Source organism: Camelina sativa, chromosome 3 (genome assembly GCF_030686135.1).
Source record: "Camelina sativa cultivar CO46 ecotype springtype chromosome 3, ASM3068613v1".
Taxonomy (NCBI): domain Eukaryota; kingdom Viridiplantae; phylum Streptophyta; class Magnoliopsida; order Brassicales; family Brassicaceae; genus Camelina; species Camelina sativa.
The window spans coordinates 10,512,040-10,531,840 of NC_141882.1; the positions used below are offsets into that span (position 1 = coordinate 10,512,040).

At 33.1% G+C, this 19,801-nt stretch overlaps 1 protein-coding gene, 1 non-coding gene and 1 pseudogene across 3 annotated transcripts; 1 reads left to right on the top strand and 2 right to left on the bottom strand.

Annotated features, from left to right (window-relative positions):
* Positions 1 to 4,124: 4,124 nt before the first annotated feature.
* On the bottom strand, positions 4,125 to 5,820 carry LOC104776601 (expansin-A10). 2 transcript variants are annotated; one of them, XM_010500696.3, is made up of 4 exons: positions 5,623 to 5,820; positions 5,359 to 5,516; positions 4,965 to 5,277; positions 4,125 to 4,839 (listed from the first exon to the last, which is right to left on the bottom strand). In XM_010500696.3, exons 2-4 carry the CDS (start codon positions 5,492 to 5,494, stop codon positions 4,533 to 4,535), a joined length of 756 nt encoding a protein of 251 aa, XP_010498998.1. In that variant the 5' UTR covers positions 5,495 to 5,516; positions 5,623 to 5,820; the 3' UTR covers positions 4,125 to 4,532. The 2 variants fall into 2 exon arrangements, with proteins under 2 accessions (XP_010498998.1, XP_010498997.1); XM_010500695.3 differs by having other exon boundaries at positions 5,359 to 5,538; positions 5,623 to 5,704.
* A 1,379-nt stretch (positions 5,821 to 7,199) lies between these two features.
* Positions 7,200 to 7,279, bottom strand: TRNAL-UAG (transfer RNA leucine (anticodon UAG)). Its single transcript has one exon. It is a non-coding gene; the product is annotated as a tRNA-Leu (tRNA).
* Positions 7,280 to 18,207: 10,928 nt separating this feature from the next.
* On the top strand, positions 18,208 to 19,548 carry LOC104776603 (uncharacterized; annotated as a pseudogene).
* Positions 19,549 to 19,801: the final 253 nt, after the last annotated feature.

Consider the following 19,801-nt stretch of genomic DNA (forward strand, 5'->3'; position numbering starts at 1 on the left):
TGTCTGTGACATTCATCCCTTCAGGAAAATTTTCATTGTTTTCATAAAACTGTTAAGCCTTTTTTTTTTTTGTACGTATAAGAAACAAAAACCATTCACAAAAACTATTTAGCTTATGGTGCACACTGTACTACACTATTCGTGACCAACAAATTGTATTAACTCAATTAATATTATTGAAAATATACATATTGATTCGTTGTATTGGGAAGCTGCACATTCAAACGAACTATTCACAACTGTTCATGCGTACACTTCATAAGTCATAACTCCTCTCTTTGGAAAATCTAGATATTCTACTCCAAGCTTTGATCTTGTTATCAATATTCTTTAATCATTTACACTTTGTGTGTGGTTATTCTTTGTTATCAAAACATTTCCACATGTACCTTCTTCTCTCCTAGTCTCACTCAAGTTTAATTCTTGAATCAATAGTCAAAATCTTTCTGTAAATAAATTATATTACGTCGTATTCTAAACACACAATCTTAATATATGGAAGAGACGCAGCAATATAGGAAACAAAAAATTAAAATAGAAAGAAAAACAGATGAGATGGAATATGCACGTGCTGGAAAAAAAAAGGAATATGCACGTGCGAGTGTGACCACCAAGATCCAAGAGGGGGCAACACAGTATTTGATTATCGTAAGAGAAAGTGAAAGAAGAACAAAGGTCCATGGGTTATATCGTCTTGGATGTATATTATATTTTCTAAATGGGCTTTGGACCAACTACATTTTGATTTCAGGATGTAATGGAATGGGTTTTCCAAAATTTATTTTGTCCCAATAAATAAGCAACGCAAACATTTGATGAAATAAATAGAGAGGGAAAGTATCACTCAGTGTAGAATTAAATTTTTATCTCTTTACAATAAAACTACACAACATTTTTTGGTAAACTATACTATAATTTTAATAAATTGTTTACAAATAAGTTATATATTAATTGGTTACAAGTTAAATAGTGGGTGCAACCTTAATTTATTTTCTAAAGATTCAATTACTTGAGCATGTTGTTTCCAAAAAATCTTAAAGAGAATATTCTAAAAAATCATTTTATATCATCTAACTTACCATTAGTTTTATTTATTAAATTATTTATCAAAGAAAATCATTTGATATCTAACCTAACATATTAATTTGTTAATTATCATTATATTTCACCTTTCATTTTTATATATGAGTCTATTTTGTGAAACAAATGAATTATCATATTATTAATTATAATCAAAAATAGTTTTATTTCTGGATATACCATAAATTGAATTTTTAAAAACAAATATAAATAGTTTAATCTATAAAATATTCAAGCTTTAGTAATATTATTCATTAAAAATATTATCAATTGAATAAAAAATTTTACTGAGTAACGAGTCAAAACTTGAATATTTAAATTCAATTTCATATTTTTGTTGAGTTTTATAATTTTATATTATATAATAAACTTTAAATAATTTATTTTAAAATATTTTTAAAATATTAAAACTTGATATAAAAGTTAGAAACTAGAAACACTCTAAATTGATTTGTTATAACAATGTCAATAATATGTCACTATAATTTGAAAGAATTTCAAGAAACCAAGTACAATATATTAAATTATTCATAATATAATAACTCAATTTTTAAAAAACCAAATTTACACAATTATCTTTTATAATGACATTTTTGAATATATCTTCACATACATAAACTAATACAACATTTTTTAATTTTATTTTAAAATACTAAATATACAAATTTTGTATAAAATAAAATTTCACCAGTGTTATAGCACGAGTAATTATCTAGAATCATTAACAATATAAAATTTACAAAATGTAGGTGTATTTTTTCAAGTAATCATATTTAGCATATGATTTTATTGCAGAATGTTTTATCCAAAAAAACATTTAAAAGCAATCACATAAATTATATTTTATATAAAAATTACAACATAAATAAAATAAATTTCAACTTGTGCTCTAGCACGGGTCTTAATCTAGTAGTTCTATTAATTTGTGTGAAACTGTTAGCATGTGTTTATATTATTCTGAGCTACAAAATTCTGACATAACCCTAATATACCGAGTTATATTGTCCAAACTTCACAAATTCCGTTAGAGCATAACTAGAAGTTTGTCTCTTTAAAGTGTGTTTGAATAGGGAAAGATAGAACAGTGAAATGCAAATTAAGTTCTTCATCTAAAAGTCGTTTGAATGTTTTAAATGTGCCTAAATGTTTTACTCGTATTTATGTGAAACTTCTGATTCTGCTGCCTACCAACTCGTCAACAAGTCGGATTGACTTCGGTATTAATGCATCTGCATTCGCTTTGGCCATTTTGCATATCTAGAAGTCGTATATTTTACAGATCTAACTTATACGTTCTAATTAGTGTTCTATATCATAGAAGTAGGCATTTTAGCCGAACCATAATCTTGACCATATGCATTATCCGTTTGGTTATTTTTTCTTCAATCCAAATGGTTTGGTTTGTGGTTTGAAGCCAAACTAAACCAAATAACCAATAACCCATTATGTTTTTTTTTAAGAAATAAATTACATAATAAATTTATCACTTTGTAATTTATCATAATCTTATATATCCACAAACCGTTCAAACCACAAAAACGGTTTGTCATTTACCGTTTTTCCTTTTTTTTTTTTTTTAAGTTTTAGTTGTTAGTCTTGCTTTTCTTCTAATCAATTATCTTTATTTGTTTACCATCTGTCGATCGATCAATTTATCACGTTGATTTTATCAAAAGATACATAAAAACCCACACAAACTTACCACGATTCAGGTAAGATTTTGTAGATTTAAGTATTCGAGAATCAATTCTAACATGAACTAATTTGAACAAACCAAACTAAAACCAAATCGAGCCAAAATGGCAAATATAATCAAACTAACTTCGATTAAAATCCAACTAAATTTTTAATAAAAGTCTACAAAACCGGATTAAACCAAACGAACATAAAAAAAAAAAAAAAAAAAAAAAACAAACAAACAAAAAACCAAAAATGTCACCCCTACTCTCTCAAACGCCCTAAAACATCGAGATCATGTCCACTCACATTAATGCCTATAAATTTGGCTGATATCTTCCCACATGAATGAAGTGCTTGTTTTTCTTCGTAAAACAGAGCCGGTGGCTGATATCTCGTCGGTTCATATGATATGAGTCACGTTGAGCAAAATCCATCAGAGCGGGACCCATATTTACTTTAGTCGCTAGCCACCACATGGCCATGTTACTTCTTTGTGGATCACTTTGTAACGTAGGTCATCAATTTACTGTTGGCGACACCAAAAGTTATACTTCTCGAACTCCACTTTAGAGATAATGTCGTGACATAAAAACACATAACTGCTAAAAGGCGACCTTTATTCAATTCTGACCAGAGATTACTATAAGAGAACATAGCACAATAATCTCTCCTCGCACATACATCCGTTGTGAAATCTGAAATTAGGATATAGTGATGATAATGGAACCCATAGAGAGATTATAAGCTTATGTCACTATGGTGTCTAATCCCGAAGCTTGCAACTTTGCAAGCTTTTAACGTTAAATTAGGTTGTTCGAAAGAACTTTGATGGTTTTGGACCACTAGGTCTATTGTTTATTGTTCTCACAAGGACCATTTTCGCAAGCACAACCTTCATTTGTTTTTTGTTTTTTTAATAATATATATGTAAAATGTTATTCGGAAAAAAACTTTTTTTACAACAAGTGCATGATTCGATTAAATGTGTTTAGACAACTTTTCTAAGCAAACCTACTCTTTCTTTTAGTTTATCTTGAAGCAAACCAAACTTCCATACATCCATCGTATCTTCTATCTCCTTGCTCACATGTAGAGGATATGCGATTTCGAACCTATTTTTCTAATTCATTCGAATGTTCTTAAAGTGGAAAAACCATTGAAGGATGAGATTGCGAAGGTCGGTTGTTGGGTTTCGCTTCATTTGAACGGGTAATAAAGGATAAATACATCGAAGGAGATTGTGAACGTCGGTTGTCGACCACTTACAATCCAAAAGCTAAAGATAAATGAGCATTAAGAGGACTATATGATTATAGAAAAAATATGATAACCTCACAATATAATCGATACTGGTTGTAAATAACTTTAGTAAAGAATTGTATTTATTACAAACATACATAAACAACTTTTCTTTAATCTCATAACACAACATCACAACCCATCCCTCACGCTTTGAAATAACTCATTACTACTACTAGCGGGTGGTAGTTAAAACTCCACCTCTGCATCAGTATTCAGTAATACATTAACTACTATAACTTCTTTTTTTTTTGCTTTTCTTTCTTAAACAAAAACTACTTTTAAGAAAGAAACATAAAGAGGTCCAAAAAAAGATAGACGTCATCAAGGCCTTCTGCAAAACCGAGCCCTCGAGTCGACGCATCACTCTCTTAAATCTTAATAACCGAGTTTACTAATAATTCCCTCTACACACCACACAAATGAGTTTTACTTTAGATAAAAGGAGAAGAGATTAACCAAATTGCCCTTTTTTAGCGGAACTGTCCTCCGGCGAAGGTCTGACCGTAAGACCAGCCGGCAGGAGCGGCGTTGTAGGAGACAACGGTACGGCCGTCGCTGGTGGTGACCTTGAAGGAAAGTGCTTGACCGTTGAGGTAAGAGTTGCTTTGCCAGTTTTGTCCCCAGTTTCTTGACATAACTTGCCAACCTGTTCTTGAACCCTTGATCGCAGCTGAGTGAACGTCTCCGGCACCACCGACGTTAGTGATCAGAACAAGGTTGAAGTATGAGTGGCCGTTTATCGTGAATCTTATTCCTCCTCTTCTCCTGCATGGTACCCTGTAAAACAAACAGAGTCAAAACTCAAGTTCACTGATTTCAAGAAAACATGTGAATTATGATATCCTCTGTTTTCTAAAAACAGAGCAAATCAAGAAAACTTAAAAGCTGAAGTTTTCTTTTACCTTCTGTAGGAAACTGGAACGATTCCAGCTCTGTATTGAGCAATGCGTTGAAACACAGGCTGAGCAAGGTCAAAGTGTTGAAGAGGAGGATTACACCAACCACCATTGTTGTTCGGTAAGGCGTTGTTTGGAGGACAAAAGTTTGTAGCGGTTACAACGATTGAGCCAGCTAAACACCATTTACCATCGTTTTCACATTTTATCTCAAAGCAAGAACCACAGCTAAGTCCATTGTTGAACAAAGCCGTGCTCAAAGCCGCCGTGCTCGTCCCGTACCCTTGGCTATATAGATTACCATATCCACAAGCACCACCTACAAAGAAGTAATAACATTTGATGATCAGTATATTTGATATTTTGTAAAAAAATGAGTTTTGTAAATAAGAATTTTTACCCATTGTGCCGGAAGCATCACCACCGCCGTAGAACGTGGCGTGAGCGTTGATCCAACCGCCACCGTCACCGTAGGCACTCACTGAAGAAGCCATTACTCCTACCATAACCATAACTAAGAACCCGAGATGACCCATGTTTAGTTCTTGTGTTAACAACCTGCACATGGGTGATATAAAGTCTATGACTATTAGCTCAACTGAATATGTGTATTTAGAGAAAAATAAAGAGAAGCAAATGAACGTAGGTAGAGAAAAGTAGTTACTTGAGACTTAAAGATCTTCTTCTTTCCTTCAAGAGAAAGAAAGATATGTGAAAATCTGTTGTTGAGTTTTAGAGTGAGAGGTGAGTGGTTGAATTTATAGAAAACTTTAGGTAGAGGACGTTGGCTCTAATTTACCGTTATGCCACTGATTGTGGCAACTAACTTGGCTTTCTTTAATAACCCAGCTTTATTTTTCTTAGAAAAAAGCAAGGTCAAGATAAATAAAAAACTTTATTTCAACAAACATTTTTGTTGTTTATTAAATGAGGTGTTAGTGTCTTATTTTAATATTTTGTTTACAATATATAACTTGGTTTTAAATTTCCTTTTTTTTTGCTCGAACAAAATAAACCTATTGGCATAATATTGGCAAGAAAGAAACAGAAAAAGCAAAAGAGACAAATGCACATGTGTGCTACAAAACCGTTCATGCGTCTTCATAGCCTCTCGTTGCCTTTTTCATTTACTTATTTATTTCCGGGGACATTTAAAAAAAGTTTATTTACAATATATTTTCTTCTTCTCATTCTCATTTGTTACACCATTAGAAATTTAGAATAGAGTTATGATTTACTAATATTGAATACTAAAATGTTAAATGAGTTTCAATATTAATATTAACGAACCACTAGTTAGTAATTACCAACGTAAGTAAAAACATATTGGAAAAATGTGACCTAGTCACGAATATACAAAAGAACGATAAACAGTAACCCTTTATAAAATTATCAGTTATCATACTGGAGGTCTGGATGCTTTCAAATGCCAACTTTATTTATGTCTTTAGTTAACAGTTGAATCACGAGATTTGGCAATTCTTTAATAAAAACTTATTTATTGCTATGAGAGAACGATTTATTACTTTAATATATATTTAAAAATTATGTCGTGTATGGGTTATATATTCGGTAAAAGAGTGATAAAATATCCGAAAATCATAAACGAAATAAAATAAAGAAGCTAAAACAGTGACAGAAAAATCAAGCTGAAATCTAAGTGGGTCACCGGTGGTCTGTTTTTTGAGTTAGACGTATCAGGAAACCTATAACTCTGTTCCTTACCTGTGTAATCTTATATATCGGGTTATGCATGTATACAGTTCGAAAAATATAAATATTTTTTAGGAAAATTATCAACGAGAAGATAATGGTAACTATTGAAATTTAATGAGGTCAAGAACTTGCAGCCGCAGAAATCTACGACCAACCTCCCGTAATCTCAGCTCATTAACATGTATGGGCCCTCGCTAGTCGCTACTACTTTTGTTTCTCACCTTCACCTTCAATTCGTTTTGAGATTTAACAACAACAACAAAAAAAAAACAATACAAAGTCGCTTACGTTACTTCTCTATACATTTTCGAGTGAAGGAACAAGATAGTAAAAACAAAAATTATAGAAAAATAAAGAGAATGAATACACAGATTTGCCACAGGACCAGAGGCTAGGAGTCGACAAACACTGTTTAGGCTAACGTTTTAATTATGGTAAAAGAGCAAATGAATGATATTTTTGAGCATTTGAGTCTTAACGTTCGTAGTTTTTTTTTGATAATAAAAGTAATTGATAAAAATGTTCTGACAACTGTGGGATTTGAACCCACGCCCTTTCGGACCAGAGCCTAAATCTGGCGCCTTAGACCACTCGGCCAAATTGTCATTTGTTAACGTTCGTAGACTCGTAGTTCTAACTACAAATGAACGATTAGATCATTAACGCCAAAAAAAATCGTTGATCTACTATTCTTCTTCTTACTCCTGTCGATTTATGAATCTAGTACGCACCTGCATTTTCTTTTATAATGCTACGTGTAATAAAATTGACAACACATTAATATTAAACCATAATATCAAGCGTGCGTATAAATCAATAATTAACAATAATAGGAGAAACTCAAAATCTCAACATAAACAACAATATCATAGGATTCCATGTGAGTTACAAACGCCAAAATAAATTAATCGCGGGTTTTGGAAGAAGACAAACAAATATAGTGTTTTTTAACGAGTCATCAAATTGGTGATTTGGTATAGTGTAGGAGTGAGTACTGAGAGTTGAAAGCGATGTGGAGGGTTTAAAACATTTTCTATTAATGCATAGTATGAATAGCCAATGCATGCACATGCCTGCCTTTTTGTCCTTTTCACCGTCTCCGCTTGTTCTCGTCTCCTATTTTATTTTCGCTTCTCCCACTGTTTTTTGTATGTTTGCCTGTAATTGTTTAATTGATTAGATCATTAGTTTTTTATTATATATTTTCGAAAGATCCTTCTGGAGAAAACGGTAAACTCATCTTGTTTTCCTGGTAAGTTTCGTAGATATTTAATTATTTAAAAAAAAAAGAAAACTGTACGTAGATCGGTAGATACGTATTTTATACTTTATACTACACAGTAACACACAGTGGAGTCAAGTGCGCATGGTTGCTATTAGAACACGTATGAATGAGTTGGTTCGCATGTATACATCACAAATGCGTAATGACAGAAATCTTGTATTTAATATCAATGATATCGAAAAAAATTGAATGCCAAAATCAGTACAACGTATTACGTACAAAATTTACAGTAAATGATTGTAATCCCGTGAATCATGTGACTTCCTCGTCGTAATATGCAAATATATAAGACAACCACTTTTCCCTGTCCTCATGCATGTTTGTATGCGTGTAGGCTTAGGCTACATCTTTACGTAATAATAACCAATAGCATGAGTATGCGTAAGGGGTGAAGAGAGTAAATTTTACTGACAGCCGAAACACATATATGTCCGCAGCCCGTATTTAACGACCGTGAACCAAGTCTGCCACTCTGATTCTGAAGCTCTCAACTTTTTATCGTAAAGCTGTTAATCTCGAGGAAGTTCTCGAGCATTTAATCTATCTACCGTGATACCGTCCGATAAGATTCTTCGAAGATCTTTTTTTGGTCAAACAAATAAATTGGCTCCCATTTAGATTGTAGTTCATTTCAAGAAAGAAAGATTCGTGACTTCGAATCCCTTTATTATCCTCGTCTCATCCTATGGCTCACTTTCTGTTGCTGACGATTCTCTATCTAGTGAACAACTTGGTTTTCTTTTAATTTTTTTTTGGGGTGCAATTTGGTATCGCTCATATAAACCGAACTAGATACTTAAATAGCGAGATATTGATAGTAAGATTTATCCATTTATTTAACTATATTTAGGTCAGGTGCATATTGGCCATTTGCTGAAAGAATCGTATGTTCGAGTGGATTATAATATGTTACGTACGACTTGGCTACTAAGATAGCGTCAAGTTGACGAGAAAACACATATGGTTTTATTATATGTGGTGGACAATATTGAGAACCTTTTTCTCCTTTTTTCTCCCTTTTAAATTCTTTTGCTTAAGAAAAAAGAAAAAAAAAAATACTTTAAGGTATAATCGAATATAACTTCATGAGTCATGGAGTATTTTTAATCGGAGTTTAATTAGTGAGATAAAGCTTTAGCACTCAAAAAAATGGTACGATTAAAATAATTAATTTTAAATAACAGTAGGATATGGTGGTAAGAAAATTGATATTATAATAGATAATAATACTTCACTAATCATATATAATAAAGTAAAGTTTTTCTAAAATTTAGCATGAGAACGTGACATCTGTCATTATAAATATTTGACATTTGTACACTCTTCTATACTTTATAATTCATAATATAATCCATTTCATTAAATCAAAACTAAATACTCTAACTTTAGTTTTAGTTTCCCATTATCTGCATTAAGTTTTGTGTTTAAGTTACAAAAGACTATAACCAAAATTTTAAAAAGACTTTAAATGGCGGTCAACCACAAAAAATTGTATACGTTAAAAAATTATTTAGTGTTATGTTACTTAAGATTACAGTACAACCTGGTGAAAAAAACACCTATAATCAGTCAACGGAAAATTTAACGTCGAGGGATAGTACAACTATATATACGTTGCTTTGTTTGTATTCTCATATTCCAATTCTACGTATGGTTCTATTGACAAATACTATAATCTACAAAAAGAAAATCCCAATTAAAAATTTGGTAGGCACATATACTTCGACAAATTACACTTTCAATTGGTGTTTTCGAGTATATGACAGGGAAATAAAAGGAGATGGAGTTAGTACGGTGAACTGGTGAACTCGAAGAGTGCATAGTCTAATAGATCATATACAACCATGTACACTACAACCTTTTCAATTATCTATTTTATTTTAGTTTAACGGGTAAAATTAAATATACATCACTGATCTATTTTATTTCCTCAAATTTGCCACCTTTACAATTGTCTCTCGATCTCTCTTTCAACTTTTGTTGTAAATTACTTAGGTTTATAATGATTTATGAAAACGTGGCAAGCCTGAAATGTTTTGTTTGTTATTATATTTGTCCTCCATACTTTTTTTTTTATAACCATGAATTTTCATTCAAATTAAAACCCATAAAGAGTTGTGTTCTTACAGCATAAAACCAAATAGACATAAAGAGCTAAAGATAGAGGCTCCATGAACTTAACAAAATGATTTTCACATTGAAAAGGTTTTGAGAAGTCTATTGGAACCAGGTCGGATTCGTTCTTGAAGTCAGGCTTCACAAAATCCTCGACCAACGGGTGGTCATGAGCGGCTCTAGCGGATGGCACCGATGAGCTTTTAAAAGGGTGTTCCACGGAGGGAACGCTTGAGGGTTTTTCCGCCAACCTGAAAAGGTTCAAGGGCATGGGATAGTTTAAGCTTTGAAGAACAAACCTCATGGTTGTAGATGAAGCTGTATTCGGGGATCGTAGGCAGAGGGTATCAAAACATAACAAAGCAGGTGGGTCATCCCTCTCATGGCAATGGAAGTAAATGAAATCCACACAAAGCTTGTAATCAGTTTGGCCCTGGAAAGTAGAAACAGACCCAAGCTTCCGATCTAATGGCAGTCGGTGGTACAAGGGTTCAACGATTTTTGTCGCCAACCTGAGAGGGTTCAATCGCATGGGATACTTAAAGCTTTGAAGAACATACCTCATAGTTGTAGATGAAGCTATAATCGGGGATCGTAGGAAGAGGTTGTCAAACTGTAACAAAGCAGGTGGGTCATCCCTCACATGGCAATGAAGGTAAACGAATTCCACACAAAGCTTGTAGTCAGTTTGGTCATGGAAAGTTTCAATAGACCCAAGCAATCGATCTACTGGTGGTAGGTGGTACAAGGGGTCAAAGGGTTTAAGCAAGGGGTTCAAGCAAGCTATCGGATTCGATTCATAACTATGGTTATACAAGGCCGGCATCCGGACAAAGCTACTAAGCTGACCTCGACAAACAGATTTATCAAGCAGTTATGAAGACACCAACATTCTGCTACCGAGGGAAACTCGACTTGATCCAACAGAGACTATTGATACTAAAGAACTGGAACTTGACTTAAGCTTCTCAATAACAGGTCTAGGTAGATAAATTCTAACACTAAGCAAGCATTGTCGACAATGGAACAACAACTTCACATACGCAGAAAGCAACGACCAAAGAGAAACCGACAGCATGCATTTAATATGATTGAACAGATGCATCACAAGGACAAACGTTCGTGTGGAAAATGAAAATACAGACCTGGGCCTCAAAAGATGGAAACAGGGATCGTTGGCTTTGGTAGTGGGCCGAGATGAGGTTACTGGGCCTAACAATGGATACATATCCATTAACAGAAACCCTAGGAAACCACCGGTTGAGAAGGGGGTGGCGATGGAAAGGCGGCGTGCTGACAAGTAGCTTTTCCGACTGGATCCACTAGACACCGGGAGGGGCATGGACAGCAGAGATCTAGAGTCCTGAGGCTTCGCGGTGGGAGAGGGATTGAAGAGTAGAAAAATAGCTTCGTTATCTCAGCTTCTCGCGGACATGATTTTCTTAGCCAGAAGGCGACACCACCGAGAGTCGTCGTCTTACACCCCGGACATAGGAATTCAGGCAAGGCAAGGATTTGTTCAGATCTGTATATTGAGAGAGGGGTCAGGTCTACTAGCCGCATCATGGGATTTGGGGAGAAAGGTTGATTCGAGCTGAGGGTCAGCAGAGCGATCCCTCGCCGTCTGACTTTGGATGAGTATCAGATAAGAAGACTTTCCAACAGGGGAGAGGAGACTTGAGGATGAAACTGAGGGAGAATGATTAATTGATTAAGTAAACAGAAGCAGAAAGAAGACAAAGGACCCGACGCCGGCAAGCCGGAGCTTTACCGGCGTCGGAGCAGAATTCGCTTGAGGGGTTCTCGATATTTGTGGTTGAGAGAAAAATGTTTTCTTCGTCCTCCATACTTTAAAATGTTAAATTATATCTTATACTCCAAGTTCCCACAACTTCCTTCATTAGTAATTGCTAAATCATCTTCCTCATGGTGATTAACTGTGTGTTGGGCGAACATACTTAGTGTTTCATATTAGTTTCTTCAAATTATTTCACATTCAAGATGTTTTAAAGACTTAAAAATAAGTACTACGGTCACAAGAAATTTAAGGTGAGTGAATTTAGGTGAACAAAAGAAGTCAAGGTTACCATTGTTTGTCCATCGAGAGCTAATTAATGATATTTTCCATGGCATTGCGTTTGTAAAATATTTCCTCAGTATCACAAAAAATGATTTTTTAGGATTTTTTCTTGTATCACATAGATTGATTTTCTGTAAATTCTTATTAATTAATGGTACAAATTGTAAATTTCAAAAATTATTAAATAAAAAAATATAAGTTTGATGAATTACTATTGATTATTAGGTATGAGAAATGTGTTATTATAAATAAATAATATATTTATAGTTAAATATTAAATGTTTTTCTTAATTTATGTAAAAATCTTCAAACATCATCATAAAGGGGATCTAATGGAAGTTGTGGTTATATTAATCTGACATAATTTTGGGATTAGTGCCTACAAAAACTTAAGGTCTTGACAAGCTAAATTGTAAAATTTTGGGATTAGTGCCTACAAAAACTTCTCAGCCAATGTTGCTTTAAGATTTATTGTTTTTGAGATTTAGGATTCTTTTATATATATCGACATTTTAAATGTTGAGTTCCTAACTGAAATTTCTCGAAATTCTTTTCTCCAATTATGTGTAGATATAGGGAATTAATATCTTGGCCACCTGACGTTGCATCATGTCCAACCAAGTGTGTTAGACTTCTCCACTTATGTAATTTCTTCTCCAAGTGTTTCAAATATGTTTGTTAACGTCAAGTTTTCATTAGAATTTTAAGCAAAAAAGAAAAGAAAGGCCAATTATGTATTGATCCGTTTGGCTGTAGCCATCATTGTCGAGCTAAGAAGCTTGTGATACCCTAACCATTTACAGTGTGATAATATATTGATTAATTTGCTATTATTTGAGCTTCTTTTTATTTTCAGTTACATATTTTAAATGTAAGTTACTTAAATGTTAACCAGTTTTTATATCTTAAATACAATCTATTTTGACCAAAAAAATAACAAAATATAACTAAATGTGCAACTAACACCCACAGAGACAAAACATGTACTACTAATTATATTATACTTTACTTAAAATATAAAAACTAGAATTCATAACTGTTTGGATAACAAAGTCTGTTACAAGACAAAGATTCTTATAACTTTGTAGTTTGTACGACGTTAATTCTCTCTTAACTTTTATAACACATGATTTTTTTTTTTATTATAACACATGAACTTTTTAAACAAATTCAGACAAATTTTTTGACATTACTTTGTCTAAAATTCACAATATTGTTTTTTTGATTAAAAAAATTTGAATTCAAAAAAAATTTTCCCTAAAAACAAACATTCTTGAAGAGAAAAAGAATTTGTAAAATATTGAACAGAAAAGGTATGTGGTTACTAATTATTGTGTGGACATAGATGATATATAGTTTTGTCATATGGTCTGACCTCTTTTATATCTAATATATTGGATCTTGGAAGTCTTTTGTTTTTAGCTAATTTCAGCAAATTAGCGCGATGCGTGAGTAATTATCTAATCCAATTTTCATATATTTTGTTTCCCAATTGAATATTCATATGTAAAATTATTATTTGAATATGTATCAGTTTTAGACTTTGCTATTTGGTTGTTTAGATGTTATCAGCCAAATTTTATGATTAATACTGACAGATATATAATGTATGAGTTTTAGACTTTTATTATTGGAATATTCATATAGAATATCCATATCAAATCAAATATTCTTTATTAATAAAAATCTAAATAGTTTAGTGTTTTGGATTAATATATTTTCGGCTAAGCCTAAGAGGCTAAAACTGACATACCAAAATTATATTAAATCCAAACAATTCGCTCAGCTTTAATCCATCACTACTGTATAAAATCTACCAAGCATCGATTCATTTTGATTGATGCAACACAATCATGATCTGATTTGAGTTAAGTGTAGATTATGTACAACCAGGAAATAAAGGACTAAGATTCAAAATTTGAAACCTCTATAAAAGCCATAAGCTGAATAAATTAGTGTCAGTTCATCACTCTCACTCTAGTCTCAATTTCTAAAATTCTAAAAACAATTATTCTTTTAAAATTTAGATACACTTTCATCCGCTTATCTCCAGCCCCGAGTATTTAGCAAACTCATCAAAGATTTGAATTATCCCTTCAACGGATCTCTTAGTTTCTTAGATAATTATCTTTGACCTCATTATTGTGATCAAGAAAGACACAGTGTATTTCATTACTTTGAAATCTCAATTTGAGAGTTACTTGCTATTGATTCTCTAGAGTTAGAAAATAGTATATACTTGTCTAATTTTTTTCCCATGGTTCTTAGGTGATATTGATGTTGTAGACAGTAGCTAACCATGTTGTCTTTTTGTATTTCCTTACCAGGCTGAGAATGCACATGGTCTTGTTGATGTTGCTCAAGTTCAACTTCAGGTTGGAAATGTAAGATCTCTTCTAACTTTTAAGTTTATGGCTTTTAAATATCAAATTGAGAGTTAAATACCATTACAATATATTCATGTGGTAAGTTTAAAGTTTGGTTAGTTTGTTTAATAAATGTTGTCTGGATATAATTTCCTTTCTACAGATTACAAGACATGTCTCTCGCATCGTCGGTGGAAGGAGGTGCCAACGTGTGGATAGAAAACCTAAAGAACCAATTACTAAAGATGCAAGAATCAGAGGAACCCTTATAAAAGTGCAGACCCAAGTAGCTGATCATGGAAGGCAATCTATGAATCACATGGATAGTTTCCTGTCAGGGTAGTTTACCCCGTAGTTGTAAAATCCCCCCACATCTGAATCATACTTTACTCAGCAAATCTTTCCAGTGTACCAGATTCTTATTCTGACATTCCTTTCCCTTTGGGCCTGTTTTCGACTTGATATATGTTGGTTTTTATTTTGTGTTTCTTGCAACATTTAATTGTAATGAATAACATATAATTGGAACATACACTTGATTTGCATCATTGACTTACAAATTTTGCTTTCTCATTATTAGATTTTTAACAAACACAAACAAATAAAATGAAATGGTGAACTCACAACCTAATAATTAACTAAATCATAAAAGGATAGTGATACTAGGATTTTTGTATGTCTCCTAGCAGGTTCAATTAACTTTATGTGTTGTAGCACTTAAGGTGTCAATCCAAATGGGATGTTGCTAGCAATCAAGATGCAATCAAGAAATCACAAGTCAAACCAATTCAATGAGTGGTTTTATCTCTAACAATTCTAGAATGATCATAATGCAAGACGGAAATGAGTTACAGAACTAGAAACGAGAATGCATGACAAGAAGCGAAAATGAATGAAAACATAAACGAGTGTAAAGCATGAACTAAACAACAAGAAGCGAAACAGTCTCACGAATGCAATAAAAATCAGAAAGAAAGAAGTCCTAAGGATGGGAGTAATCGATGTCAGTGGAGTCTCCTAGTCTATAGAGTGTTTAACATGTCACAAGTAAACTATCCCTAAACAATGAACATCACGACTTAGTTAACTCAATCTCTTGACATAAGCTACTCAGACTTAATCACTTCCAAACCTAGCTCTCGCTAGAGAAACATGATCAAGCAGACATGGCAAACAAGTTCATTCATGTCAACAAACATCCTAGACAACTAATCTCTTAGGCTAGGAATGTAAGTCTTTGGCACTAGTAGATATATAAAACAAACTATTTGGTTCTTGTTATTTTCCTTCGAATTTTCTCATGACAAAAGAAATCCTTAGAGTCTTTGAATATAGGTTTAATTTATGGAATTAGATAACCAAACCATGTTTGCACAAAAAAAGAAGGAAAAAAAGATAACCAAACCAAGGATACTGAGAGTGCTGGCTCTGGTCTTTGATTTCTCGAATATGCAACTGAATTTTTGGTTCGTATTGACACATGCGTAAAATGATTTATTTTCATAACGTGGGTGACGTAGTGATAATAATTAATCACTAGATACGAAAGGATCCCCAATATATGTCAAATTCGAAGTCCACATCACGTGCTTAAATCATATTCACATAATTTGGTTACGGCTCTTTATTTTTAGTTTTTGAGGTCATATATGGATGACTCTTCCTTACTAAATTAATTTATAGTTAAAACAAATTTCACTAATTGAATTACTAATTAATCTCTTCCAAAGATAGAGTGACATGTTCTCATCTACTCACATAAGAAAAATACGAAAAGCTTTCAAATATACATATGTTACCCTTTGTCAACTTTACAATATGCTAAACCAAACATCACCAGTTTTATTTTTTTTTATTTTCTCGGACTTTTGGATCTTTGCCCGGACCAATTAGCCACATTACCTTACTGTCTCTAGCTACTTGAACTTGTAGCCATATAAAATGTTTTTGATCAATAGAATGATACATCTATATATGGTATGACTTGTTTAGAAACCAATTAATTAACAAGCCAACATTTACACGACTTGATATTTATATTGAAGAGTTATTTTCTCGAAACTTAAAATGTATATTGACAATGAAAACAGCTTATCGTCTAATATACCTTAATAGCTAGACAAGATAAACATACCAGTCCACATCTTGCCCCTTTGGAAAATAACCTCCATCATCGTGCCATTTATTGTTAAATTGATAGTTGTTTCTTCCTCATCTTTTCCTATAATTTTCTAGTTCTTACATTGGGATGAATTATGTTCTTGTTGTAAATCATTAAGAATGAATCTCCATAACCGGCCTACATACATGTCCAAGTCTACAAGGCTCATCGGCCATCTTCTCTTATTCTAAATCGGTTTAGGAATCCTATTGGACTTAGAGTTTATGTACTACTATATATGTACTCTATTCAATTGATTAATGAGATATACACAAGAGAATACAACCTTCGAGTTTCTCTACTTTCATAACAGTTCTTACATTATTATTCATTTCTTATTTCATATGATCAAAAAGATAATTATTTTGTCTTTCTTATATTATTCAAACCCACAATGGAAATTGTGAGGGTTTAAATCCCACATACTATACTACTTTTAAATTTTACTTTTTTCTTTTTTTGCAATTAAGTTAAATCAAAAACGAGTATTTCTTGACTTTCATGAGGAGAAAATCAGAACACTAAAAGTATTTTGTAAAGGAGCAAATTAAATTAAAACATCTAAGTTCCAAATGGTGGGAATATTATTTATTTGTGTATATCCAAAATTACAACTATAACACAATTGCCTATTGTCACTAATGATTAATTAGGTAGAATAAAAAGACATGTTTCTGCTTGTTTAACACACATACTCTCATAGCTATCATTCATTAGACGTTGCTCTAAATATACAGATTTAATTATGACTATGGCTGTCTTTCTTTATAGTGTCTACTGTCTAGGGACCAGTTTTGCATGAAACATGAATATAAATATTGGCAGTTTCGGGTAGCTAAACCAATTCTCAACTAACAAAGTTTTATAAAAGAAAAGACATTTAAATCTCATAAATTTGGAGGTTATAAAAAAAAAAATATATTGTAAAGTGAAGCTGAGCATTTTAGCTTACTCATAAGTAATAACTTCTGCTAATTAATTTCATTAATCTTAGAAATTAGTGAGTCAATTTCAATAATAAAATAGAACTAATTAGTTTCAATCTTAGAAATTAAAGTTTAAGAGGACTACTTTGCAAATAAAATAGTTCACCTCTATTTATAGAGAAAAAAATAGAGTTTCTCTATATATAGAGAAAAAAAATAACAATCTCTATTATAGAGGTGAAAATAGAGATTCATTGGAGCAAAACTACTCTATAATAAAGTTTACATGTGAAAATAGAGGATTTGGAGATGCTCTAAGTCGTAACTTCTGCTAATTAATTTCATTAATCTTAGAAATTAGCGAGTCAATTTCAATAATAAAATGTGTCGTAGTTGGGCCTTTACTATAAAAGCTTAATGGGATATTTTTGATTTACCCAATCTTGATTCTCTCATATAGCTCACCATTGAACATCAAACACGTGTGATATTTGAAGTTCGCAACTAGGTAAGTCATCCAAACAAAATCTGTGGCCCGTTGCATTTCACTTCAATCAGAGGCTCATAGCAACAACTTTGCTTTCCATATTTCTTCAAGCCATGGCTGTCAAATTTCATGTAAACCACTCCTGCATTGTCACTGCCACTAGAAACAGATCATCTGTTCTCTCGCTTCAATACCTTACTTACCGGAACAAATGTTTTTTTCCTTTCTTCCTCACAGTCACAAGATGTTCCACCACCAAAAGTAGTGAAACGGGTCAAGATTCGACCTCGATCTCTTTGAAGAGAGGGCTGGTTCTTGATCTCGGCGTCTCTAAGGACTCCTGGGACAGTGAGGAGATTGGTTCTCCGGTAGTGAAGAGATTCTTAAGTGATAACGAAGAGAGATGGCACATGTGGTACCATGGAAGCTCAAAGCAAAACCCTGTTTCAGATTCCATCGGCTTAGCCGTTTCAAACAATGGGATCCATTGGGAAAGAGGGAAAGGTAAGGTTGAGTCAAACGAAGATGTGGGTTTGGTTATGAGCAATGGTGAAGACTGGTGGGGATTTGATACAGCAAGTGTTCGACCCGGTGAAGTTGTGATAATGTCAAGTTCTAAAGTCAGAGCTGATAGCTCTGTTTACTGGATGTATTACACAGGCTACAGTACTGAGACGGTTGAGATTCAACCCCATGGTTTAACTTCCGTGTTGGGAAATCCAGAAAGGTTTCTTCTTTGTGATGAGAATGTTGAGAAATCTAAGGTTTATAGGTCACTCCCTGGTTTAGCAATTAGCCAAGATGCTAGGCATTGGGCTAGAATTGAAGGTGAGCATCATAGTGGTGCTTTGTTTGATGTTGGGTCTGAGAAAGATTGGGACTTTCTCTATATTGCATCCCCACATGTAGTTTTCCATGGAGATGGTGATCTAAGAATGTATTACCATTCTTTTGATGCTCAAACCAGTGAATTCTGTATTGGGATGGCAAGGTCTAGAAATGGGATCAAGTGGTTGAAATTGGGAAAGATCATAGGAGGAAGATATCCTTGTGTGACAAGGAACAAAAGAGATGAGAGTTACATGATGGCCTATGAAGGTGTAGTGGGAGAACGACCATTGGCTTGGCGGTATCAAAAGACGGGATTAAGGATTGGAAACGGGTTCAGAACGAAGAAGCTGTGGTTGTGGTTGGTGAAGGCGGTGCGTGGGACAACGAAGGAGTAGGGTGTCCATATTTGATTGAGATGGATGGAGACTCTGATCATCAATGGAGATTGTATTACAGAGGTGTTGGTAATAGTGGCAAAACAGGGATAGGGTTGGCTGTCTCTGAAGGGAATGAGATCACTAAGTTTACAAAACAGACTGGGATTCACTTGTGAGAGACTAACAAACAAAAATCAATCTCTATTGCTCTTTTGATTATCAATGACACATTACTGTTTTGATTAAGCGGTCTAAAACTACATTACTATTTAGTAAATTGTTAAAAGATAGAGGACTCTAATTAATTGATTAATCAGCTGATTAAAATCTGATTAATTTTTTTTATAAGTAGTTTCATGACCGTTACAGCAAGTGGGACAAAAACAAAACAATGGTTGTAAAAAAGGCAAATCCGACCGTTACAAAACTGTTAACATTTAAGTGTCTGTGAGAAACAATCGTAGATGAAAGCCAAAATCCAAAACTTTCTATTGATTAA

Excerpts from the sequence above, each read along its gene's own strand:
- LOC104776601 (XM_010500695.3), bottom strand. The coding sequence starts at position 5,524 with ATGTGCAGGTTGTTAACACAAGAACTAAACATGGGTCATCTCGGGTTC. Across the intron at positions 5,278-5,358 it reads TGATGCTTCCGGCACAATGG|GTGGTGCTTGTGGATATGGT; the intron begins GTAAAAATTCTT and ends ACTTCTTTGTAG. Across the intron at positions 4,840-4,964 it reads GTTCCAGTTTCCTACAGAAG|GGTACCATGCAGGAGAAGAG; the intron begins GTAAAAGAAAAC and ends TTTGTTTTACAG.